This window comes from Acanthochromis polyacanthus, chromosome 15, assembly GCF_021347895.1.
Source record: "Acanthochromis polyacanthus isolate Apoly-LR-REF ecotype Palm Island chromosome 15, KAUST_Apoly_ChrSc, whole genome shotgun sequence".
NCBI lineage: Eukaryota > Metazoa > Chordata > Actinopteri > Pomacentridae > Acanthochromis > Acanthochromis polyacanthus.
Genome location: NC_067127.1, coordinates 21,604,773 through 21,631,321, shown reverse-complemented (window position 1 = coordinate 21,631,321; position 26,549 = coordinate 21,604,773). Strand labels below are relative to the sequence as shown.

Here is a 26,549-nt window from a genome sequence, read left to right as displayed (position 1 = left end):
ACAGTAATGTGCTGTAGATAGCTCCACACTGGCTCTACCTAGTTTTGCAGTCTAGCAAATAACCACTTTTAAAACCTTATTAATAGTGTTCATTTGCACAGTTCAAAGATTTTTAGAGACCTTCAAGTATAACGTAAAATGAAATTTAACACCTGCGTCATCATCATGGCAGTCAAAGCCAACACTGAAAATCAGTAGTGATGACAGCCCTTCAGCATGCAACCAAAAGTCTGCATTTAAAAGGTCTGTCTGTGTATCATTGCTTGACCTGCCCAAGTAGATAAAAATCACTCTGCTTTGGAAAATCTGACATTAAAACGTCTTAATTCAATCCAATGTCATTTTCAGCCAAATACCTGTCAGAGCTGTTGTGCTAAATTGCAATAATTGATACATAGAATGTGACGTTTTTCATTAAGACATGTGTTTACATAGATAAACATTTTTTTCAGTTTTGTCATTGCAGATAAATCCCACAGTGTGAAATGTTTTGGTTTGCTAAATGTCTGTTTCGGGAATGTGGCTGTATCTGTGTCAAAACTGTAGTGTTGAAAGAAAGTCTATCTCATTTTCTTATAGAGGAAAATGATTATATTTCATTTGTTTGTCAAGTTTTACATCATCAGGCCTAAATATTCCCTTCTGTCGTTGCATAAAAAAAGTCAAAGTTTATGACTGTAAAATGAAGACCATGAATCTGACCAGACATTGGGGACAGTTTTTAATTACACTTTGGGTGAATACCCAGTTCTCTCTAAAAGAAGAGCTAGCTGTCATTTGTTCTGAGGTGGTTGGCAACTAACCAACCATGAAGCTGCATGTTACTGACCGGCTTGGCTTTCTGCGTGTTCTTGGGTGCAGCCAGGTTGACAGGCCCGGGGTCCATCATGGAGCCGGGGAACAGGTGAGCCAGCTCAGCACTGAAGGCCGCAGACACCGCCTCATTGGGCGGCGTAAGAGGAGGGGTCATGAAAAGAGGTGTAGTTTTAGGTGTTGGTGGGATGACGTCAGAGGGGTGAATGAAGAAGCCTGGAGCAGATGAAGCATTTGAAGGCACAGAGTTGTGGATGGGTCCTACACCGGAGGCGGCAGCAGCTGCTGCAGAGGTGGTCTGATGCAGCTTAGCCTCCAGCTTAGCCTTCTGTTCCAATGACAAAGAGATGTCATTAACCACAAATAAACACTGGACTAGTATTAAGAAAACAATTGTACCTGGACACATAGTTTGAGTTGGAAATTTTTGTATCATATTTTCTTCAACTGATAATAAATACAAGTGAAATGAGCAATACTGACTTTAAAGCCAGACACTAATACTGACAATGACTAAAAAAATGAAAATAGCATTATTTACACTGTGTTATCATGGTGGAAAAAAGACAAAGAAAGAGAAGAGGATACGACGACAGCGACTTGGAGATTCACCTGCTGCTGCAGCTTCAACAACTGCTGCTGTTTCTCCTGCAGGACCTGCAGCTGCTGCTCTGCTGACACCATGGCGTGAGACAGCGACTGGAGCGCCACCTGAGCCGCCGAGCTTAGAGCTGTAGACGCTTCACCGACCGTTCCTGTCGACAGTCCTCCCACCGCTGGTGTCACGCCAAATGTACTCACTGGAGTAAAAGAGCACAAGTTCAGTGAATGACCGGTTCAGTCTCACCAGAAACACTGCGAAAACTTGAGACAAAGCCAAGTAAAAGGTTCACCAGTGAACATGCTCGCATCATCTCGTTCCACCCGTGTGCCGTCACTGGTGGAGATACAAGTAAAGTGCAAAGGTTCCACCTCCAAGAGACCTGTTAAGGCTGTGAAGCTGCCCTCTGCTGCTGCACAGCTGCTCACTTTCCCATTCCCTGCAAGACACACAACACCCAAACCAAACAGAGAAGTAAGATTCAAGAAAATATTTGAGCTTCTCCTCTGTTGGTCTCCTTAAAAATAAATATTCAACTCTCTCCAGCTTTTCAACATTGTACAAATACACAGTGTAGAAATAAATAAAGAACTCATGCCTGACAAATTATGACTTTTTACTGCAATCTCAGCATGTTATCAAATCTGTCACAAATCTGCCAAACAGCACGATCTTGGTTGACATTTTGCTTATACTATGATATTATGCACTAAAAGTAAATCACATTAAATTGCACTCGCAAGTTCATTCCATAAAGATATGGAGTGACTAATTTTCGTTTCCATATGCAGTGAAATGCAAGACAAGCAAGCCGAGTTGGATAAAACACAGCAGAGTTTATTGAAGAAATGATTTGTAAGTTAGAAGAATGACTTGACTGTAACAGTATGTGAGTCAGTGCTCATACCTGAGAGAATGTCAGAGAGGTCGATCTCATCTGACTGGACTCCAATGCTGCTGTTGAAGGCATTCTTACAGGAGGAACCACTGACCTCCAGGTCAAAGAGCACTGGGTCAAAGGGAGAGCTGTACAGGCCATACCTGGAGGGAAGTGGACAGGATGAGAGAGGGAAGAAGAAATACTTGTGTTCAAGGATACACATCTAAAGAATAAGGGCACGACATGAATTGTAGTTGCAACTACTAAGAATAACTTGGATCCAAAGGTTGTAAAGCCAGAAGATCCCTGGTTAGCATCCAAGCCTGGGGTCTTTCTATGTGGAGTTTGCATGTTTTCCCAGAGCATGCGTGGGTTCTCACTGGGTTCTCCGGCCTACTCCAACAGTTCAAAGACATGTTGAGGTTAACTGGTAACTCTAAATCTTCTTAAATGTGAATGTGAGAGTGCTTGACAGTCTGCCTTTCTATGTAGCCTTGTGATAGGCTGACGACCTGTTCTAGATGTATCCTGCCTTCACCCTAAGTCAGCTTGGATAGAACACAGCCTCCCTGCAACCCTACAGAGAATTAAGCGGTGTATAGATAATGGATGGATACACAGAGGCTGCAAACCACTCTCTAACTCAATAATTTGAAGTACCTGGTCTGCAGCAGGGCCTCCAGTGGGGTGAGGCGGTCCTGCAGCTGTCGAGAGATAGCGGTAAGCAGGGAAGCACAGGCAGTGCTGCAGCCCGCCAGGTCCTCCTCCTTCACATAGTTCAGCAACACAAAGTACCAGAACACTGAGCCTGCAAGCATTAAGGAGAGAGAGCGTTAGATAATTAATACTGTGGAGTAGTAAAGGAAAACAAGGGAAAGTTGCTGTATGTGTGCAGTCCTGTACTGCTGCTCAGTTACTCACCACCTGTTGCTGCTGCAGGTAAGTAAGGCATATTGTCGAGCAAAGCCTTCAGAAGGCTTACACCAAAACCCTGTTGACTTGTGTCTCCTTTCCCATTGCTAGAACATGAAAAAAAACAACCAGTTTGTTTTGATTTCCATATAAACCCAAAATTTCCACGCAATCATGAGAGAATATACGCCTTTTCATGTCTTTTTACAGGAACTTCATTGCCTAGAACTTAAGGTTCTATGTTTCTTTCCACTGCACTCAGGGATAAACATCACACTATTAAGGACACGGTATAAATCAGAGTTACTTGCAACTTTCCACAAATGGCAAATATTGAAACAAGAAAAGCACTCAGAGCACAGTGCTTCGCCAAGGCTGCTCAGTCGTTATATCAATTCTGACTCCTGAAATCTTTAATAAAAAATTACCTTGTGTTGAGCACAGGCATGTGTTATGCATGTGCACATTATGTACAGATACCAAATTGCATGACGTAAATATTTAGCAAGTGGCAGGAATTGATTGTACTTGGAAACATCCCCACAATTTAATCAATTGTTCCTTGTATAATTTCTGATGGATTAGTCCCGACAAGTCTGCAACAGTCAATTTGTAGTAGGATTACAATCATTGATCATCAGCAGGCAGCAGACATAGTGTTCACTTGCTGTCATAGTTACAGTGACGCCGCTATCTCAAAATGATACAGAAATCTTTAACAAATCCGTGGATCCAGACTATAAGCCGCATCACTGTCAAAATCTAATCATTTGGTCCTTGTGTCATTTCTGACCTTCCCTGAAAATTTCATCCAAATCCATTAGTCTGTTTTTGAGTAATGTTGCCAACAAGACAGACAAACGGACAAATGTACACCAATCGTCACAGAACTCCACAGTGTTCCTTGGCAGAGTTATAAATATAACAGGGCATGACTTTAGGGAAGCACTGCAAAAAGAGTGTGTTTTTAATATAGAGGAAATATTTTCATTCATAACGTCTGACGTGTGCTTTGCTAACCTATCATGCATTTGTTAGTGTAGGCTGTTGATGGCCTGAACAGTTGGAAAAGTCTGTTACTGTTCTAATTACATGTCACGCTAATGTTTAGAGAGCACACCAATTTTAAAAATCATTTAAAATTTCATCAGTGGGCTATTTGCCCATGAAGGTACAGAGCAGTCTGATGTACTACATTGCAGTATTTTATTTCCTCTGCTGGATGGGCTGGTGTGTGATCAGGTGATAAAAAACTAACAGTACGATTGGTGACACTTTATGAACAGCAATAAGAAAAACTTTTGATAGAATGTTACATAGTTTCACTGAAATCCACCTGGTTAAACTGTCATGAAAGCACAAAAACACAGCAAAAAAGAATAAGTAAAAAAAACAAAGTTCACTTGCATAAACAACCCCAATCCCTCTTTGGCTCATAACAGCTTTTCACAACTCACTTCAAAAATCTAATATTTAATGTACCCAAGAAAGATCAAATCTTTACATGGAACTATATACTTCAATAGTCTGGGTTCTAAAATACAGTGCAAAACAAAACACAACCTTGATATTATGTCGAAGTGTCACAGAGTTGTAATGATCCCATAGTGGAGAGAAACTAGAATAATTTTGCTGAAAACAACCAGGTTTCTTACCTTATACAAAGTGCAAGAAAGCGAGCACATTTGTGCGCTATGCTCCGGCCAGCCTCAAAGAAACACACCCGCACAATATCCGTCAGCCTCGTCCGGGTTTTTGTGAGCAGGCCCTCCTTTCCTTCTCTTAAGCTAAAAAAAAAAAGAGCATAAGATGTAGCACTTAGCTTTGTAAAATGTCAAAGTAGAAATTACACGCAACTTTGACGTTCAAAGTGATACTGGTGTATTTGCTGTGTTCTGCGGCTCAGTTCTACCTGCAGGGTCCATTGGAGAAAACCCCAGCCAGCCAGCACAATATGTCAAGGATGAGGCTTTGGGCATGCTCGGTGGCTGGGCTGTCCTCTGTCCGTCGACAAAGTGCATCCAGCAGCTTCTCGTGGAAGTCTGGAAACTGTAGCATAGCACAGCGCTGAACCCTGAAAAGCACAAAACAGAAAAGTAAAGTTCGCCATCTTAACATATACCTTTAACAGCATCTAAGTAATAACACCACTTCAGCACAAGTACTCTTACTATTTAAATATGAAATGTTCATTCTGATAAAGCTGTGCCAACAGTCTCAGCAGCATCTCAGTAATGATCTGACCTTTCTTTGGGCACTGAAGTTTTCTTGAACCTTCTGATTGTGACTGAAACCTCCTGCAGCAGATCACAGCCGCGCAGGTTTTCTACTTTCTTCGAAGGTGCTGAGGTCTCCGCTTTCACCGCAGAGACCTTCTCCTACACAAACACACATTAAAAAGCAGCAAATAAATGACTGTGACTGGGCATTTGTTGTTGGGTTGTGACAGTGTATCCAGGGAGTCGATATGTTTTTTGGTCATGGCTTTACCTAAAGGCATGCATTTGAATACAAAACAAAAGCTTGTTCTAGATTTATTATCTGTACAGAGTGTGGGACACAGTTCACAGTGAATAATGTCTGTTATGACTTACGACATGTTTGAGGATATAATTTGACAGAATTTTGCAACCTTTTCACCCTACTTCAATATTTGTTCTATTCGCTATTTCAAGTTGGTAGGACCAGTCTCTGTGTGGTATTATCCAGTCTCTTGGTTTCAGCTACTCTTCAGGTACTGTATGTTACACACTTTTGGTCAAATCATGAATATCTCCATAGTGACTCTGTTCAGAACAAAGTCTTCTATACTTTCCAAACCCTCCAATGCAGCCATACTAGGAAAAATAGCCTTGGCCAATACAGAGAGAACATTTTGCACTTGGAAGATTATAACTTTAGAAAATACTGCTTGATTTATATAAGTCAGACAGTTCATGCAGGCATCATACGAACTTAGCATTAAGTTTGGAAAATATTCTTGGACCAGACGATTACTGGATTTCTTCCCTCATTACTCTGATTGGAGGCAGACTAGGAGGGAACCTTTTTAATGGCCAACAGGGGCAGGAGGAACGGACTAAGCTTGAAAAAGTCTACAAACTGAATTTGTACCTTGGAGGCCTGAGCACGTTGCAGCAGCGTGGACAGTGAGTGGGCTTTGGTGCCCTGCGGCTTGGTGCTGGGCATTCTCACCACAGGACGGGGACTGTCTTCCATGCTCTTGTCACTCACGGCTTTGATGTGAACCAGGAAGGAACGGTACTTCCCTCCTGCCATGCCTGCAGCAGAGATAGGAATAGCACAGCTGAGAAACAGTGACAAATGTAAAGCTTCACGGATCCTTTCTGAGCACAAAAACCTCAACTGGCAAGTGTGACCAGGGCACAATTTCAGTGAACGTAAATCAACAGTCTAAATCTCTACATTGCACAAATATATTTAACTGTTGGGTGTCGTAATTAAGAGACATTTAAACTGAAATCTATGGAAGATAAGACTTTCAAAATAAAATTTAAAAAAAAAAGGTTGATCATTTCCCCCCTTCAACTTTGGCCTTCTGGAGGAATTTTTGGGTTCTGAGGATATTTTTCTGGGGAAATTTCGAGGAGGATATCTAAAATATAAAGTCATTTAGGAAAAAAAAGAAGCTGCAGTAAAGAGTGAACAGCGAGTAAACAGGGAGAAACAAAGGCCAGTGACAGGCAGCATTTGAACACAGCGAATATTAAGCAGAAGCCACTTTTAATATGACATTAAACAATGGAAAAAAGCTCATGCTGTATCACTATCACAAGTGGAAAACTGGGGATAAGGTGGCTGCCACTAAGCCTAAAATAAGATATGAAACTGGCTAACACTAATGTTGAGTAAGACCAACATTTAGACTGGCCTAATGTCACAGATCAGACTAAAGGCAGGGTTATAGACATGACCATTTTTGAGCACATCAATAAAATCATTTGAGTTTGACGCTGGTATCAGACATTAGAAAACGCTTTTGGACGCTTTTGAAACTCAGGGGACTGTGACTGAATCATGTACTACCATTCATTCCACAGTTCTATCTGTGGAGGAGTTGATCTAGGGTCATGAAAATGTAGCAGCATTTGTAAGCGTTACCTTTGACCAACTTGGGGCTGGTTAGGCTGAGCATGCCCGCATGGCCAGAGAGGTCCAGCCCACTGGCCAACCACACTGGACCACAAAGGATGTCCTCCTTGTGGTCCTCCAGGAATGGACACAACATGGAGCCTACAACAAACAAATGAAATCACTATTTTTCACATTCAGCATTTAACGATTTCAAAAAAGCCCAACCCCACGTTAAAGATCATATTGTAAGAATCAAAGTGGAGTTTCTAATTCAAAACAGGTAGTAGAGCATCTGAGACGAAAAATAAGATAGAAAAAGATTTAATTTATTGTTAGGAAGCACTGCACAATATTCGGCTAATCTTATGTGACTTCATGAGCGTTTAAACAGCTTCATTCAAACACATCCTTTCTACATCTCAGGCCAGAACTTTCAATGATGTGACCCACAAAACATCTGGCTATTTGTCGTGCAGGGGTCATCCCCTTAACACGCTGGATCTGGCTCAACAATTTTATCCATTTAACACTGAATCCACAACACAATAAAGTATCCAAAACATGAAGGGACAAATACTGATGACGACTAGACACAAGACAAATATATTTTAAAAAAACGCAAAACTAATCTCAGATTAAACTGCTTACATTTTTTACCTGATGTCTCCTCTATATCCATGAACTGGATGTCCTCTGTAAAGTCATGCAAAAGAGGCTGACCGTTCCTCTCTCCATTGGCATGGAGGACACTGGAAAGAGGGAAGGAGATCTGTCTGTCCACTGCTGTCTCTGATAAAGAGAGTAGAAGCAACATTCAGACACAGACAAAAAATACAACATAAGATGAGAGGAAAGAACATATTTTGACTACCAGAACATCAAAGTTGTCCCTTTTTGAACAACTGCTGTTGCAGCAAACAATCTACCTTTCAGAAACAGCAATGATCTCAAAACAGTGCGCTCACCGCTGACTTTGCCCAGCCCGGGTGCTTTGTTCTTCAGTAAAGTGACCTGGATCTGAGGAATGTTGATGATGTTGGCATTCAGGACAAACTTGAAGTCCACATGGCCTACCATGCAGGCTTTGGGCAGCACCAGCTCAAATACATGCTCATCCCAGCTGGAGCTGCAGACACAACACAGGTCATAACAATAAGAGGAACCCTGCCATATTTTTGCATACATCTTTACAGCTACACACACAAAGCCTCCAAAATGACTTGCAAAGGAGATTTCACTTTTAAAGGAACTCCTCCTCTGTTTAATATTGTAGCGTTCGGATCAACAAAATACTTGAAAGACGTATGAAAGTACCATTGCTGCAGCTTTTAAGTCAGTTAACCCTGAATCTGACAGGTGATCCTTAATGCCCTAAACATGTCAAAGCAAAGTGAAACCCATGGGGAAAAAAAATAAAATAATGAATGAAATATGAAACCTTACAATTACCTATAACAGGGGCAGACAAGTGGGAATATTTACCTATAAACTATACTGTGAGCAACATGTAAAACACTGAAAAATCCTAAGGTTTTTATTGATAGTGACAATGAATGTAAGAGTTACTCTGTTGCCCATGCCAACCCATTCTTTTTGGCTGAAAACATCCATGAAGTTGCTTAAAATTCTACCTGTCACTCTGAAGCTTCCAAGTGCGGGTGTGCTGGGCTGCATCTCCGTGGTGCTGTTGGTGAAGGTGCTGTGGGTGACGCCGCTGCTGCTGCTCTTGCTGGACCTCCACCCAGCAAGGCGGCACTGTAGCGGAGAAGCGTGGGGTCAGCGTCTCGAAGCGTGTCAGCTCCACCAGAGACATCAGACTCTCTGTAGTCAGCGGTTGGTCCACCAGGAGGTCCACTCCTACACAAAGGCCAGATGGGGAATCAGCTGACAACTTAGACAACACGGTCTGATATTTCAAAACCTAACGTGGGAATTGACTGATTGAAAGCTGATTCATGCTTTCCATGTCTGTGTGCAGAGGCCAACTTTGTAAGCAGACCGTGAACATGTAAGTGGTTCTGCCTCATACTACAATAGATCTGCACCAGCCTGGACAGACGCACAGAGAAAAGTACACGGGGCAGTTTTTACAGGGTATATCAGTCACTTACAGACCGAGCTATATAGCTGGGTCAGTGATTATTCCTGAGGTGTGCCAAGCACAGTGGGTGAACATAGCACACATTTCTGGAAAACATAGTATATCTCACTGTGTTTGGCACCTTCGATTGAAAGTATGTACAAACCAGAGCTCCAGTGGCGACTACTTCAATTACAACTCTCCAAAAGAAGAGTGGATGACAGAATCTCCTCATACAGTCTGTCCTCTAAACAAGCAATTATTCTGAGCACCACTTCTACAGAGAGGTCCAGATAGAGAACTGCAGACTTGGGTGGACGATATTTGTGTTGCTCACCCTTGCAGACATACGTGGAAAGCACAAATCTGCCGTGAGTGTGTCTTATGTCAGTTTTACCTGTGATCCCAGGACTGGAAGGGTTAGAGGAGGGCTTGGCCCCCTCCAGCAGCAGTTCAGCCCCTTTAGAAAGGGGGCCATCAATAAACATGTCTCCATCATCTATATCATCGCACACACCTCCAATTTGAAGGAAATGAAGTTCTCCACCTTCAGAGGAGAGCAGAGACAAAATTTACATTTGTAAAAAAATGTGCTGAGCAACAGAATTACTCTACAGCAGGACTTAACATTAAACTGTCTGGTTGAAGTCAAATAATTCTTTACATTTTTTTCCAAAGTGGGAATCCTAATGACAAATGACTGAAAACAAAAATGAAGTCTATGACAACAATCCATATGAAAAATACCAGTGAATACGTTAATAATGGTGGTAATTCGATAGGCTCTAAATGGTGCAGCCACTACTGCATTAGCCATAGTGGTGGAAGATAGTACTTTTGTTTCTTGCAAAACAAACTAGCTGTTTTGTATCCCAAAAACAAAGTTGTTTGTAGCTGATCATTTTAAAAACAATGAGGAAAAAGGAGACAGAGACACACCTGATGATGAGATTACAAGTGCAGGCAGATTTTCACCAAAAAAAAAAAATGCAATACATTCAATTACAATGACTAACACAATATTAGGAATGCATAGTTAAATATTACTCTCAATGGTGAGTTTCGGTTTTCCATCATTATATGAAAATGATCGACTGCAATATTTGCATTTAAAAATCTGCTTTGCTCATAAAAAGCAGAGTGTACCTGCAAGTTTTGTGTTTTCTCTGCTCATACAAAAAAGCCCACGCAGATAAAATCACTGTTTCATCATGGACAAATCTGACATTAGAATGCAATGTTTCACTCTTCACTCATATTTGTTCACACGTCTGTCAGAGCACGGCAGCTCTCTAGCATCATCCACTACAGAATGTAATGTGAGGCATATGGAGAACTTGGATAAATGAAGTGTCTATGGACAAGCAGATGTTCACCAAGTGGGGGGTTTCATTTGTGCCTCAGTGCAACCAAATGAGAAAGTCGGTCGACCCAGTACTACCAGTGAAAAAGTTAGTCTGGAGCCCTGTTTTGGGTTGTATCACCTTTTAAGCCACACAAAAAGTCGTACTGTTACAGCAGAAATTATCAACTTGGCTTAATCATTTTTGTGCACTGGCAAAATCTTCTGAGATCTACAATATTCAGAAACAGGAAACACCTAAAAAATAACATTATTTGTATTATTTTCTGAGGATTACACTGGTGGCTGTTTGAATTTTTGTTTCTGTCTACAAATCACAAAACATTGATCCTACTAACAAGTATTGTTTCTGCAGCAAAGCCTGACAAATCTTATTCCTCTTTGCCATAGGGCTCCATTATTTAAAACATGACTGAGCTGCACTGGGTGACATGTTCCTTCACTGTTATTAACATATACAATGTAGTTCATTTACTTTCAATCACTCATACACCATTCTGTTACAAAACATACACCAGCACCAAATGTGAATTGCATATTTTCTTTCTATAGCACTGATGTGTTAAAAATGACATTGCCCAGCTGTATTAAGAAATTCTACAGCCTTAAAAAAAACTTGACATTTATGTCATTACAGAAACAATGAGCTTGTGGTTAGGAGTCACAGGACAGGGAGAGATGGACAAAGACATGATATCTTTCTTTTTCTGATTAATTATCATCGATATGAATAACAGCAGTTTGTGTGTGTGTTTTAAACAAAACACCCAAAAATTTGACAATGAAGGGACATTCTTATGTCTGACCCCTTGTAGTCTAAAACAAATGCACACATCAACTGAAAAAACAATGTTCCTTTGAAGGACAAGTTAAAGACAACTTGTCAGCGATGCTGTCTGCAGGGCAATGTGCCGAAACAAAACACTTACCTTTGGTGCAGGCGCAAAGGCGGTCGGTCCCAGAGCAATAGGTAACTGAGACAAAGGGGTCTGTCTCCTCTGCTGACCCCTCCTTTCTAGGTGGCTCCACCTTGGTCAGAACCTCCAAAGTGGATAGGTCCAGTATCATAATATACCCCGCCCGTGTGGTGACCACCAGGTGGCCCAGACCTGCCACCTCTAACCGTTTGCACTCCTTGTGGCTGGAGGCAGAGGTGGAGGGACTGGTGACAGTAGCACTGCTGCTGGTTGTGGCTGCTCCACATGCAGTCCCAGTTCCAGGGCCAGCAGAGCCTGCCGGGCCCATTCCAAACCCAGATGTGCCATTTTTTGGAGCTGAAGGCAGAACTTCCTCAGGAGCCTCTTCACTCTCATCCTCCCTACTGTCAAGTACATCTGGAGGAAGCAATATAAGAGAGGTGATGGCATCGCAAGGGTCCCAAATCTGCTGCAATTTGATGGGTTCCTCGTCCAATGTGACAATACGGGTGGAGTAATTGAGCTTGTAGAGTGCAAGATACCCTCCTCCACTTCCACCACTTGGAGACCTCTGCTGTTGCTTCTGCTGGTCTCCTGGAGGTAGGATGAGGGGTGTCTGAGGTGGTGACCCACCTGGGTGATGGCCTTCCACCCCATTGGCCACTGGGTGCAGGGGTTCTCCTTTGCGCTGGCTGCACAGGGCAGAGTGCAGGCGGTTGAGATTGTTGAGAGCCTCCACTTGGTTCGTAGCACTCAGAGACTCAGAGCCACATGGTTGTAGGCCGACCAGAAGGTGCACACCGTCCCAGCAGGGCGTGATGGAGTCCACATAAAGATTCTCCTCTTCCAGCTGTTTGGGCAGTCTCAAGCATTGCACCAGTGCTCCAGGTCGAGGCGGGGTGGAGACAGTCGCTGCAGCCAGTGTATTCCATTTGTCCACGTGACCATCCAACCCTGCAAGATTAGTTGCTGCATCAGCAAACTGTTGAATGTAGGTGATAGGAGGATCCTGAAGAAGAAGCTGTTCGTGTGTGTCGAACTCCATTTCAATGATCTGTGGCACAGTGAAGCCCTCCTCATGAAGCCCCTTGCTCATTAGGTTGTTCATCTGAGCAAAGACCTGTCCTGAAGACTTGTCATCTACTTCTCTGATACTGTACAGCAGCAGCACGGGTATAGTCCTACGTACAGCTGGCAGAGAAGAGGGGCTTGCAGGTTGGGAACCTGCCAGGTTAGAGAAGCCCTGCTCCTGTGCTGCAGTCTGAGGGTTGCAGGTCTCTATCTCCATGGGGCCTTGCTCCTGCAGAGACCCAGGGTGGAAAGGCTCAGGGCCCTGAGTCCTAAGTGGACCATCTGCAGTCCTGCGTGTTGTAGTTGGGGCTGTGGGTGGGGGTCCAGCCATGGGGGTGCTGGATGCCGAACGGTAGCTGAGTAGGCCACCAGCCAGTAGGCAGGGAAAGGGAATGTTGTGGTGGTCAGGGACCTTGTCTTTTGTTTTGGCCTGGCTGTGGGCCTTGGTTTGGTTTAGTGACGGGTTGGCACCCAGCTCCTCCAGGTCCTTCACCGTGTCCTCCAGCACACTGGCCACTACCTCCCACTGGAGCTTCTCTGGCTGCTGGAGCACACTCAGCGCTGTCACCCCTAGGCTCACATCCATGCTCTCCCACTGGGATGGGTGGCCTGAAACAAAGGCAAGAAGAGGTCTAAGGTTCTTCATGTCTACACTTCAACATGACACAAATGATGCAAGCACTATTTTAATGAGGCTGGAGACTGTTAACCCTTTAAGCTTCAGTCAATTCCAGCCGTTTTCAGTACAAAAAATCGCTAATATTCTATTTTTAAATAAAAAAAATTACGAAAAATACGGGGAATATTGGACGCGCATCGGGAGGTGCATTTCCTTGAAAACGACCGATTCGGGGATTTTATACCGACTTCAGGACATGTTTTGGACAAAATAGTTTCCTGGCTTGTGTCATCTGATGTAAAAGGTTGGATTATAGCCGTTTTTTGTGAAATCTTTTTTTTTGTGTGTAATAATAAACCCGGAAATGTGAGTCGCGCTGTGTGCTTTGAAGCCGTGTATAGAGAACGGATGGATGAATATTTGTTTTTGTCGGACAAATGTGTTTTTCTCACCCGCTGTGGTAATCGCATCTGAAAGTGGTTTATACCGGCGGATTCATGAGAATCTAAGCTTTCCATCGGTGTATAGTGTTTGTATAATCGTGTTTGCACCCGTCGGACATTCCTGAAATTCCTATGCAAATTAGTAGGTGTACCGCCGGCGGTACACTGAAGCTTAAAGGGTTAACAAAAAAGGGCACCAGCAGCCCTCACAAATGGCAAAATTCAAAACCTCATACCCGTTACTGACTCTGATCGGGAATGCTCATCACTGTCTGAATCCTCTAACTGATCATCGCTGGAAGAGAAAAAGTAGTTAAAAAAACACAAGTAATATGATATAACACAAACAGGTCTGTGAGTGACTCACTGACACTCACAAGGTTCCCACAGAGTAAGGAGTACTCAGTGTCTGTGGCACAGTACGTGGGCACCGTCATGTTTTGCCATTTTTGTTGTGCTTTCTTTGAAAATCATTCCGTACTATTATCAGGTTATAAAGGAAGTTGTTAAGGCTACAGAGAAGTTCAAAATAATTGCAAAATGTTTTTTTCGACAAATTTTATCAATAACTTAAATAGCTTTTCCCGAGTTTCTTTAGTTTTACTTCACTGTTTTATTTTAAATGGTGTTGTTCAATTCAATTGCTTTTTATGTTTTGTTGTGTTTTTTAAAGAGGATGAAATATGTGTAAATATAAAGTGATTCTCTTGCCAATTTTGATAACACACACACACACACACACAGACACTTTAAATGACTGTACGTGTTTTACCTGTCTCCCTCTAGCTTGGGTAGGTCAGAGCACGATGAGGACTCTTCTAACCAGGCTAGAGTTGGTCTCCGAGACTCAGTCAGTGTCTGCTGGCCCTGTTCACCGCTGCACAGAATCAGCTGCCTCAGGATGGCCGGGTCATACGGGTTGATGTCAAACTTCAAGTGCACCTGTTCAGCACACAATCACACACTTTTCAGTCTAGTGTCATGGCATTATCATCTTTGACAGCAAAATATAAGACAGGTGTCATGCATTCATGGTTAAGCGCTCAGACCTTCATCATTTTGGAGACATCCCAGATGCAGATCTTGCCCCTCTTGGTGGCAGCAGCCAGGAACTGCGGGCAGCTTCCAAAGCCGTAGCAGGCAATCTTGTCCGAACTGTCAGGGCTGTTGGGAAACTGGGCGGGGCTGGTTGCCAGCGTCACTGACAGTGGGACATTCTGTGTGTGCTCACCCTTTACAAATGGACAGTTGGGAGAATGCCGCTCGTGTTCGGACCTGGGTAGTAACAGGGAAACGTAGGTCATTATACATACTGTATGTGAATAAGACACATTTAAATACCAAGCTGCAGCTTTGAAGCTACTTCAAGGCTAAATTAATGATCTCCACTCACCAGGGTTCATCTGTAGGTTCCCAACAGACCAGACACACGCTGCATGTGAAACACATGGCTCTGTCATCCCCTGTGGAGGCAGGCTGGAAGGAGACAGTCGGATCGAGGATGGGGTCAACAGAGCCCATAAACATTAAGGTTATTTTCCTTGTCTAACCATTGTTCTCGATTATCTTAAATTTGTTCAGCAGGTGAAAAAACACAGAAAACACGTCAGCACTAATATTAAAACATTGGTTATTGCTCATGGCAACATTAACATTCAGCATTTACAGTCGTTTCTGTCTGCATACAAAGCTTACTAGAACTTTTACGTTGTTGGCATAACACCAGAGCCAACAGGTTTTAACAACAGTGCTGTCCATGGTTACACATTCAGTTCCCTGATGCCATGTTTTTTCCTCAAACTGAATAGCATAGCAGTGACCTGTAACACCAACATCCTCAACTATGCAATACTTCTTTAACTGCATGCAAATATTGGGCCCAGACTGCTCTCAGAACCCACCTGGTGGTAAAACCCTGCTTGAGCCATTGGATCAGGCTGAGCCCACCTGTACCCAGCATGTGGCCATGATGTAAATGTCTCCCTCCTGTTGGCCTCACTGTACATCAGGGATCTGCAGGAAACAACATGTTTATTAAATCTTAATCACAGATGGTTAAACTGTACATGACATGAAAATGCTTGTTTTTATTTTGCACTGCAGTAACAAAGAATTACAAACTCAGAGAAGTGCTTGCTCTGACCTATCTACAGAGCGCCCAGGGCCCACCCCGAGCTCAGGCCTGGCGCTTGACAAGAGGTAGGAGAGCCTGTCCATAATGGATGAGGCTACAGACAAGGCAGCTACGTTCTGGTTGATCTTTTTCAGCTCGTTCACAATGGCACCGGCCACCAGCTTCAGCACATGGTGAGGAAGATGGAAGGTCACAGTTGCCCACTGAGAAAAGGGAACAGAAGCACAGAAAAGAAACCATGATCAAAAGTTTCCGAGGTGGCAGTCAAACGTTGGACTACTGCAGTCTTGCATTGTTAGTGCAGTCAAGAAGACAAAATGACTAAGAATGAACAACATACATTTGGAAATTTTCTACTGTAAAATGTTTATGAAGATATCAAAGTCACATTCTCCTTTACTGTTCTTTACTGTGCCTGTAATGAAGAATCCATTTTTGTAAATAGCCTCTAATAACAACCAAAATAACAACTATTATTGTTATCCTTAGAAACCTGGTAAATTCTAATGTTCTTGGATTTTTTTTGACATATAAACAATTGCTGACCACAGGTGATAATTTGCTCCATATATTTTAAAACAATCAATCATTTGCAGTTAGTATTTTTAAGTAAAGAAAAACAATTGTTCTAAAACAAAAACAAAGCAAACAATGAGCCAAGTACAAAGTAAGGTCTTAGTACTGTGTAAGAGTTTTACACACTGAAGTCAAAGTGAAAACACCTCCAAAAATAAAGCAGGGAATCATTTTGCTTGATCAATGAACTTCATACAAAATGCAGTAAGGACAAAAATATCTCAATTAAATCAATTTCAGAGTGAGCCATTCCATCAGTACCAAATCAAGTTACACTGCAGGCAAGGTTCTTCCGTGGACTCAGTCAGGATCCGTGTTTCTTTATCTAAACCCAGACAGACCCATCAGAGTGTGTGGGGGTCAAATTATCTGTTGAAGCCCTCCTTGTTTGTCTTGTGGCTTAAGGTAGTTTTTTTTATGTCTGTATGCTTGGGGTTGTTGTTATGATGAAGGATGAATTTAGGATTATCAGATTCCCCACTGATGGTGAGAATTGTGTGATGGAGAAAAATCCAAATCGACACGAGAGACAAGGAGTGCAAGCATGCCGACACAAAAATTTGTTGAAGTGTAAACGCATCTTGGTTTTATTTATACGTATGTAGTAAAATACAACTTCTTATGTGGCCAGTTTAGAAAGTCAGACTGTTTAAAACAGAAGTATAGCTGGTCAACTGAATGCTCACAGACATCTAAAAAACAATGTTGAAACATCGACTGCGCTGACACACAGAACTGATGAAATGACAAACATTTGTTATATTTTGGTCTGTCAACAATCTCAACTCTCTTTGGTCTGAACAATATAGAGACAGTTCGGGCAAACAGTATGCTGCACAATTAACCTTTAACTGGCTACATCTGCATCCATGCACCACATGGAGTTGTGGCGAAATAAGACGGTGAGGTTTCAGTTTGGGATTATTGTGCCTTTGGTTTCCGGTCTCAGCACAACAGAGTGAAACTTCCAAGTTTTTCAACAACATATGTGTAAGTTGACATCTGTAGAATACAATAGACTCTGTCAGGCATAAGGTACAAAGCACCCGCCAGCAGATGCTGCTGGCGAATAAATGCCAACAGGCTGATTAATACTCTAAAGTGCTGCCCTGTTTGATCTAAAGCTGTCATTTCCTGCATACCAGTCATTTAATTTAACAATTGGCATCGAATATAGACACATAATTACATTTCTGTGTGAAAGGGGCACACAGAGACCTCACATGAAAATAGAACCAGAAGGCTGCTTTATTTTTACATTTGCAGTGCTGATCACAATGCACATAGGCACCACTTGTGCGCTGCTCACACACCTGGTCCAGTCACTTTCTAAGAAGTGTAATGAGGCGCTAGCAGTTTGCATACCTTTCATGTTTGGTGTAGCAACAAGGTAAGTCTCCCATACAGGAAAATTAAAACATACTATCTCGATCAGACTCCTCAGTTTGCCTTAGTAAAGCTAATCTGATAATCATCTTTTATTCAATGACTAAGACACTACCAAAACTTTTCATTTTGAAACCACACCAACACTGGTAATCAGCAAGTGGAAACGCTGACTGTAATTATACTTCATTTAAGTAATAATGTTGCTCTTCTTCATTCATAGAGTGCACTGAACAGACAAACAGTATACGCACTGTCTGACACATACTGCCCTTGCAAGCAGTGCAGTAAATGGTAGAGAAACTGAGTCAGCAGCTACATGATGGGGGGCATTTACTCCATCCACACGCCCACATGTGTATACTGAAGTTGCAAAGAGGTCAGCAGGAAAGGTACAAATAAAATCTATTAACCATGGCAAGATGACCAATCACAGCAACACAGCCAGGCAATGAATCCATCATTGAAGTCTATCTGTATGGATCCACCTGCATCAGTGCTTCCTCCTTTACTACTATCCTTCTGGATATGCCCTGCACATCTATAATGACCTGGAGTTGTTATCAGAAAAGGAAATCAATTTAATGATATCAATGTTGACATGCCAACTGATCCACTTGTCTAAAAAAGTGAGGAAGAGGAGGAGAGAGGGGAAGAAAGCAAGACAGAAAGCAGGGATACGGTATTTTCAGGGCTGATACAATATTGATTATTAGTAATCAAAGTAACTAATAACAAATATTTAGAATCAACAATAAGTGTGTATGTGTGTGTGTATATATATATATACGACGGTTCTCGCCAGCGCATCCGTTACGCTGTCAGTTTAAAAGATAACGCTGTGATTAGGGCCGCTACGCTGTTATTTTGACAGATAACGCCACGTGCGTTTGTTTTTATCGACTGGGTGCCTGTCTAGGTTAATTTATGTCTCCCCACCTCAGCCGTACTTTCCTGTCGATTGACCCGTTCCCGTCTAAAATTAAGAGTCGCTTCCAATCTCGGGGTTACAATTAGCATGTCTCGGTTGTTTCCGTGATGCCATGTATGGTGAATAGTGACCTAAATCATGAGCATTTGGAGCATCTGCGTGACGCTCATCGGCTGACATCTGGGCCGGCCGCTCGCGAGATTTACTGAAGGCTATTGCGCGTGCGGGAGGACCTGCCGTTACGCTGTAAAAAAAATCCAGGTGAGAACCCTGTATACACATATATATTTGCATTAAAGATGGAAATGCTGGTGTCAAAATTTAGCACATGTGAAACTCCAACAAATAATTGTGTTAAATGTCTTGTATATTTATGTTCCTCATATATTTGATTTAGGTCTACACAGTGGATTGATGGTTAGTTGCCTTGCAGCTAGGAGATCACCAGACCACATCGCAGCTGACCAGTCCAGGGTGTCCACTGCCTTCACCCGGAGTCAGCTGGGAAAGACTAAGAAACTAAATATTAATTTTATAAATGAGCCTGACCAATAATCAGTCAATCCCTCTCTAAATGTCAGAGGTAGAGTAAAAAGTGAACCTGTGGGTGATAAAGAGAGAGGGAAAGTGTAGAGCTAGCATGTAGTGAGACAACAAGAGGTGAAAATTAAACTTGTATGTGGGAAATAATGATGCAATTCAGTCTAATTCTCATGTTTAATCAGTAACTTGCAATACAGACTACGCAACAACTACTTCATTAAAGAGTCCAGCACAGGCCCAACGCACATCATACACGCACTGCTGTGAAAGTTCTATTACAGGCTGCTGGAAGAGCACCAAAGAAAAGGTGCTGCAGAGTGGGACAGCAGCACTAGCTCTGCACTGCAGTGAACTGATACGAGCATACAAGCCCAAATTACATGTAGGGCGGTTAAAATGAACAGCTGATGCTGCCTTTTCAGTATGTCTTATTGGTCTAAAATTGAATGTATAAAGGAACAGGCTAAATAGAGCGTGAGAGTGTCCTTCCTAGCTGATTGATGGGCCTTTGCCATCAGCCAGCAGAGCACTTACATTAGCTGCACTGGCTCAGAATCCCAGAGCTACAGTGGTACATTACGTATACATGTCAACAAGTTGACTATGCACTACATAGTGTAAGCATGACTAAGGTATTTTCTTCATCTGAATTGGTCCCAATATAAATAACACTTAATATGAAGACTATTAAACCAAATATTGACAATTTACCTCGCAAATCTACAAAAGGAAAACTAGATGTGTATCTATCAGAAAGGAGATGATTGCTTGGTAAGAAACTAAGGCTTCAGAAAAGCAAAGGTGCAGAAAAGACTTCTTAAACTTGTCATGGGAAAGATGTTGAGCTTTTATGACAAGGATGTTGAGTTCATAATTACAAGGTACAGTGCTCACAGGGAGGTCGGCAAGGTTGCTTTGCACATCAAACGAAGCCTGTGTTTGGCTCGCAACTCAACATTGACCCCTGCAGAAAGCAAGACTGGCAGTTTGGCAAGCTGAAGGCGATTTGTTGCAGTAATGGAGTACTCCCCGAGTCCGCTGCTGGTCGGCAGACAACTTCAAAATACACACCAACTACTCCTTAAAATCACAGTTTGCAGTAGTTCTCTATCAAAAATATAGGTAATAACAGTGAAATTAACACAGATTTTGTCAAGTAACTCAGGACTGAACTAAAATATACATATACAACACAATGCATACAAACACTTGGTTGAAAAAAAAAAAAAGACTATATGCTAGGTTAGGCTTCCCTTTACTCTAGATCAACTTCAGTTCTACCAAATGTTGCAAACCTTCATCTGAGATTCTGCTTCATATTGACATGACATAACTTCCACATCCCAAAGCTGTTCTGCTGACAGCTGAGGCCACTGAAGTCATGTCATGTTCATTAAACCAGTTTGAGAGGACTTCTGCTTTGTGACATGCTGCATTATCCTGCTGGAAGATTGTAAACTGTCACCATAAAGGGATCAAGGGATGCGCAGGGTCAGAAAAAAATCCTCAGACAGATTCTGTGGTATTCAAACCGTAAATGTTTAAAGTTAGGGGGCCCAAAGTGTGCCGTAAAAACATTCCACAAAACATTACAGTACCAGTAGCTGCCTGGACTGTTGATTGGATGACTGCATTTTAAGCAGGTGTACAATTTTATTCCTAATAATGTGTTCAGGAAGGCACAGACAACATGCAACCTTCAATTTAATTCAAAGTCACAGAAGCCACTACATGTACAATGAATCGGGCTGCCTCTCTGTCTTGCCCATTAGTTCATCCTCACAGTTCAACTGCAGCTTACCATGATGAAGGTTTCATTTCAGCTTTGTGACACACTGTTCACATTTCTGATGACTGTACTGATAATCAATGGTCAAGGTAATCATGTTGATTACCATCAAACAATCTCTTATTTTCATCCAAGATGTGCACAGAAATAAGTACAATGACTTATTCCAAATAATACCTGCTTGGTAAAGCATATTTTGCTTTTATCTTACATGTTCTTCTTACATGACAGCGCATTTGCTGAAGCACTGTTGCTGACTTTGAGGTGTAACTGAAAGCCAAATTAAAAATCCTTCACATGCCACTATTGCACAATGCCTATGACCACAAACAATGCTTTGCTTTCTTTGTTCAGGATATAACAAGAAAAACAAAAGCCCGTTTTTTATAAAAGGCTGTGTGACTCACCTTGGCCACTTTGTGATTGGCTGCTGTCTCATGTGAGGTATTCTTCAGGCCTTCTTTGAGCTGGGTGATGAAGAGTTCATAGCCCTCTGTGTTGGACACATCGATCTTTTCCTGACAGGCTGATAGCAACTGCTGGGCCTAAACACACAGCATTATAAATTAGTTTTAACACAGAGATATATACATAGAAAGCTGTGACACAGTTGTGTGGTATTTTGTGCAGTTTGACAAGTCTGTATCTTTGACACTGTTTCAGGGCTATGTGTTAGCATAGCCTTAGCATCTGTGAAAGCAGTTAATGTCCTGATTTGTATAGACGGCTGTGCTTCTTGTTCAGTGTTTGCAGGTTGCGTCTCTTCTAGAGAGACACGTCTGTTAATCTGACTTTAGAAAGACACTATGGTGCTCTGGATAGCGGTAGACAGAGACTGTGAGACAGTGATAGACACAGCCTACCATTTAACAAAGGAAGTTCCAGCTCCACTACTTTTGAACATCGTCAAATTAATTTTGGGGTTTTTCTGTGCAACAATATGAATGCTTGTGGAAGAGTGCAACGCTTGTTAAACCTTCAGCAGTATCTGCTACCTCACTTTCCAAACACTGCTCCGCTAACTCACCGTAGCTGCTCTGCAAATACGCCCTCTGTGTAAACAACAGCGTTCTGTATTGATTGGCCCGTTAGTCATGACATTTAACAGACAAACCGACAGATCTGTGGTGGGACACTGCTTCAGACCAGTGTGACAGAAGAGACAGAGAGACGGCTACATCCGCGCCAAAGTAACGCATTTAATGTATTTTGTGAGAAAAATGACAGTAATTACCCATCGTAGAGGAGACAGGCTGGGCAGGCAGCTAAGAAAATTGGCCTCAATAATCAGTTGGGCCGATAATCAGTGAATCCTTACAACGGATCAGAGAGGTGGCTGCATCAGAGTCACATATTACAATATTAAATAATTGTATTCCATCAACGGCTGGATGACAAAATTATGACACCCGAGAATAAAAAATGCTGAATATCGGCAGTGATCATCAGCAAGGCTAGATATGGATACCAAGTACTGGTATTAATTGGCATTGGTAGGCAATTTGGTTGATGATTCAGTTTCGTTAAGCTCTTTGATAAACAGTGTTAGTATCTGTATTTATGACCTAAACCATGTAACATCATTTTAAGCTAACATAGACTGCGACCATACTCTAGCTGCCGGGGTCTGATGATAAGATATGGCATTGCACTGTTGTGCTGCCGCTGGCTGTTCTCCGCAGTATCCTAACGACAAACAGGGCAACGTCATCAAAAGTTTGAGCTTATTTTTCTAGATTTATCAACAGTGCAGCTACAGGTAACACCAGCAACCACATAAAACCCTCACAGGTTCAACACTCAATGAATATTAAACAGCACAGCGTGTTTCATAGCTTTAGCAAAGCAGGTAATGCTAGGACAGCAATGTAGCCTCCGAGCCCCTCTGGCTCTGATGAAGATGCTACAGGGAGCAACGATACTGAAAGTTCAGATAACAACACTACTTAATGTTTGAGTAGTTTGTTTGTTTAAATGGTATAGGTGTGCCACATAACTGCATATAGGTAATGCTAAGTGAATTATGAAGTTGTGTTTAGGCCTTCTCAACACCATCAGAAAGACTGTTCACTGCAGCAGAGGAACAAAAACTGTTGAGCTAAATAGAAATTAATACAAGAGAGAAAGTGTGAAGTTCTCCTCATTTTTCTGGTTACATTTTCTTTGTTGATTATTTCTTTTAGCGTCAAAGAAGCTCAAGGACAAGGACGTTTGTAACCCAACAACCATACAATTCATTTAATTTGTCAAAGTCAGGTCAGTCTAAGGAGTAGCGACATGGTAAGTCACACAGAGGAGAAAAACCTTGTATGTTCTTTCAGTGTGTGGAAATAGTTTGTCAAAGGAAATTTGAATTGCCAGTGTTCTGAAAACTCACACAAGACATTGAGGAAAGATTTTGTTCCCTGAAGTATAGAGAGTAGTATCAATAAGAGCATCGATAAATATCGGTATTGATAAGCAGTATTGGTATTGATAAAATCCACACTATACCCATCTCTACGTAAGATAGATAATTGGTCGACCCATGATTTTATAAATATTAAAGAAGGCTGCTGTTCAACGCTGCTGTTGAAAATCAGCATGTCTCGTAGTCATCTTCATACCATGACAAAACAAACACATACAGACTACTGACAATCATTTTTAAAGTTATTTAAAGAGAAAAACTGCATTAGCACCTTGAGCAAAAATTCACAGAACAGCATAATAAGGCAAAGACTGCATAAAAAGTCAACCAGAGAGCCTACAGACATCTGCAGATTTCACAGATGGACGTTCCCTGATCTCTGGACTTACCAGTATGCATGTGTTAATGTCTGTGAGAATGTAAGGGCCCACACTAGAACTGCACCAAAGAGACCAGTAATAGTGCATTTAGGAGAAAACGTCATTTTGTATTGATCTCATAAAACTGTATTATGCTAAAATACAGTAAGGTCAAACAGTCAAGCTTCAAACTGATTATTACCAACAACCAAGGTTGAGGTCCTTTATATAGGGAACCACTGGCAGGATGATTAATGTGTCCTCTTTGTGACCCTGACTTTGCTGTAGCTTTGCCTCAAGTGCATAAGCACTCGTAGGATTAATATATGATCAACCCTGAACAACAACTGCTGCAACTTCTCTCCATTCCACCACATCATACATGCAGAAAGTTGCACATGCCCAAAGTTTCAGGGCGTCAGAAAATTTACAAGACCTGGAATCAATTGTTTTTACTTAAAAAACTGGAATCCTCCAAAACGTTTGCATACAACTACTCATTGACAAAATGCTAAGGCCGACATGACAGCCTTTCAACGATGGCTACGGTTTTCTGTCTGCAGAAATTCTACACATTAACAGTATTCCCCAAAGGTAAATGTGATCACAAACAGCTAATGTCAACCTGCATGATATAAACACAGTTGGAGCACTTCACATGACTCAAAATAAAACACATTATTCAGTTTTTTTAATCAATAACTCTATAGTATATTATATATAGCCATTTATTTTCTCCTCTAATCTCCTAATTTATTATTTGTTGATGCCTTACATTTTAGATCATACTTCTATTTCATTTAAGAAAAACAGAACTAATTTAGATGTCTTTAGTTCCACTGAAAGAATGCACTTGAAATTTGAATAGAATAGACTGAATGCATTCTACTGATGAGATGTACAAAGGTCTACATTGTAAGCTGAACACTAAGGAACAAAACCTAAATAATAAAAAGTGTATGGTCAAACATGCCCAGGTACGTTTTCTACGGCCCCTGCAGTTGTCAAATTGGTATGGGTGAGTATTAGAAAATGCGCCTGATTCTAAAGAAATCGAATGCCGTATTTACATGGCAAATGATTGTGGAGCCAAACTAATCCATCTGGCCCAAACACAGCAGATGGTGTAAAAGAACAGGTAACAATGACGTAAGGTGCTTCCCTGAACAGTAAAGAATGTGGTCCTCTCCCACCTCTGTGACTGGCAGCTCCAGCTGAACCATATCCTCAGGCTTGGCCACTGGAGGCTGGAGGGCGGTGTCCAGAAGCAGGATGCCATTCAGGTCCTTCCTGCATCCCACTGCATAGTCGTCCACAAAAAGCACCTTGTCCACTGCGGGAAAGTACTGACACCTGACACGACCGCCAGGTTTAGCTGGAACATGAACAGACAACAACAGAGCACACAGTGTGAGGAGGTTTGAAGGAGAAAACATCTAAAAGGGCTTCTTCTCAATTCAGTTCAGTTTCACGGCGTGATGTCTGTGTGTCAGGTATCTTTGTATTTAGTGGAACATTACATTTATTCACCATGTTTGGACTGCCCTCGTGTGCCAAACAAATCAAAGGCAAACAACTGTTCTGACAAACAAGCCTGAATGGCCACCTTAAATAGGGATCGCATCACCTACTGCAGGGTCTGGAAAGCTGGACAGACCATGAAATCTAACCCTATGCCGAATACAAACATATAAAAACTAAATGCACATGTTGAAAAATGTACTACCACTTTTTGATCATTTTTTATGCATTGCCATAAGATTACAAGACACTTCATTTTGATACAGTATCAAATATGTCTGCGCAGTACCTCTATTCAAACAGAGACATGTTGGTACACAGTGAGTTTAGCCTTTTAATTGCTCGGGCTACAATTCAGTCACTCAGCTCATTTCGGTTTGTCTGTTGACTTAAACAGGGTTTGATTGACAAAAGGTGGGTCCGAATGTAAACACAGAAACAATAAGCTACTGTCTGAAAGCAGAAATCATGCAAGCAGAAAATCACTTTCTTCTTCATCACAGAAACCCCCACTAATGCCTCTCTGTATTCTTGTGGTGGTACTACAAGCTGTCACTTATCTTAAACAATGAATGAAGCATGTTTCAGAATGGAAAATTTAATCAACTCTCATCAATGTTCTAGTGCAATGCTGTAAGAAGCTTGTTACTTGCAGTAATTAAAGCAGCACTGGTGTATAACAATTCTCCATTTTTTGTGCATCCACAGATGGCAATTACTTTTTTAAATCTTTTTCCCACCTAGACTACAGATAAGGTGACTAAATCTTCTGTCACTGCCACATGCAGACTATAAAACAAGCATGTACACAACTGGCCAAAATTGAACTCCACCTGAAAGATCCCACAAGAGACTTAGAAAGACAAATGTGCTTGATGTAAGCACTTTGCATAAACTCGAGTTTAATATTAATAGTGGCGTGGGCTTTGTCCACTTAATGATTTAAGCACTGTGACATCCAAAATTTGCAACTACAGTTGTTTTGCACTGCTTTGCCAAAATAAATGTGGTACGTTTTCTACATTAGACTTGAACAATTTTGAGCAAAATTTCACGCATGATTCTGAAACATTTGTAAACAGTAAAGTGTGTTAAAAAAACTAATG

At 41.7% G+C, this 26,549-nt stretch overlaps 1 protein-coding gene across 1 annotated transcript in view; it reads right to left on the bottom strand.

The window, feature by feature from the left end:
- birc6 (baculoviral IAP repeat containing 6) overlaps positions 1-26,549 on the bottom strand; it is a 131,560-nt gene that overhangs the window by 99,787 nt on the left and 5,224 nt on the right. Inside the window, 24 exon segments of the mRNA XM_051959794.1 lie at positions 830-1,141; positions 1,426-1,613; positions 1,707-1,853; positions 2,322-2,455; positions 2,955-3,102; positions 3,216-3,313; positions 4,862-4,993; positions 5,119-5,280; positions 5,451-5,584; positions 6,321-6,487; positions 7,329-7,460; positions 7,959-8,090; positions 8,267-8,427; positions 8,933-9,158; positions 9,779-9,928; positions 11,674-13,341; positions 14,031-14,089; positions 14,567-14,736; positions 14,844-15,069; positions 15,188-15,270; positions 15,696-15,807; positions 15,938-16,131; positions 21,561-21,698; positions 25,116-25,297. Of these exon segments, the coding sequence (XP_051815754.1) occupies positions 830-1,141; positions 1,426-1,613; positions 1,707-1,853; positions 2,322-2,455; positions 2,955-3,102; positions 3,216-3,313; positions 4,862-4,993; positions 5,119-5,280; positions 5,451-5,584; positions 6,321-6,487; positions 7,329-7,460; positions 7,959-8,090; positions 8,267-8,427; positions 8,933-9,158; positions 9,779-9,928; positions 11,674-13,341; positions 14,031-14,089; positions 14,567-14,736; positions 14,844-15,069; positions 15,188-15,270; positions 15,696-15,807; positions 15,938-16,131; positions 21,561-21,698; positions 25,116-25,297 (5,255 nt within the window).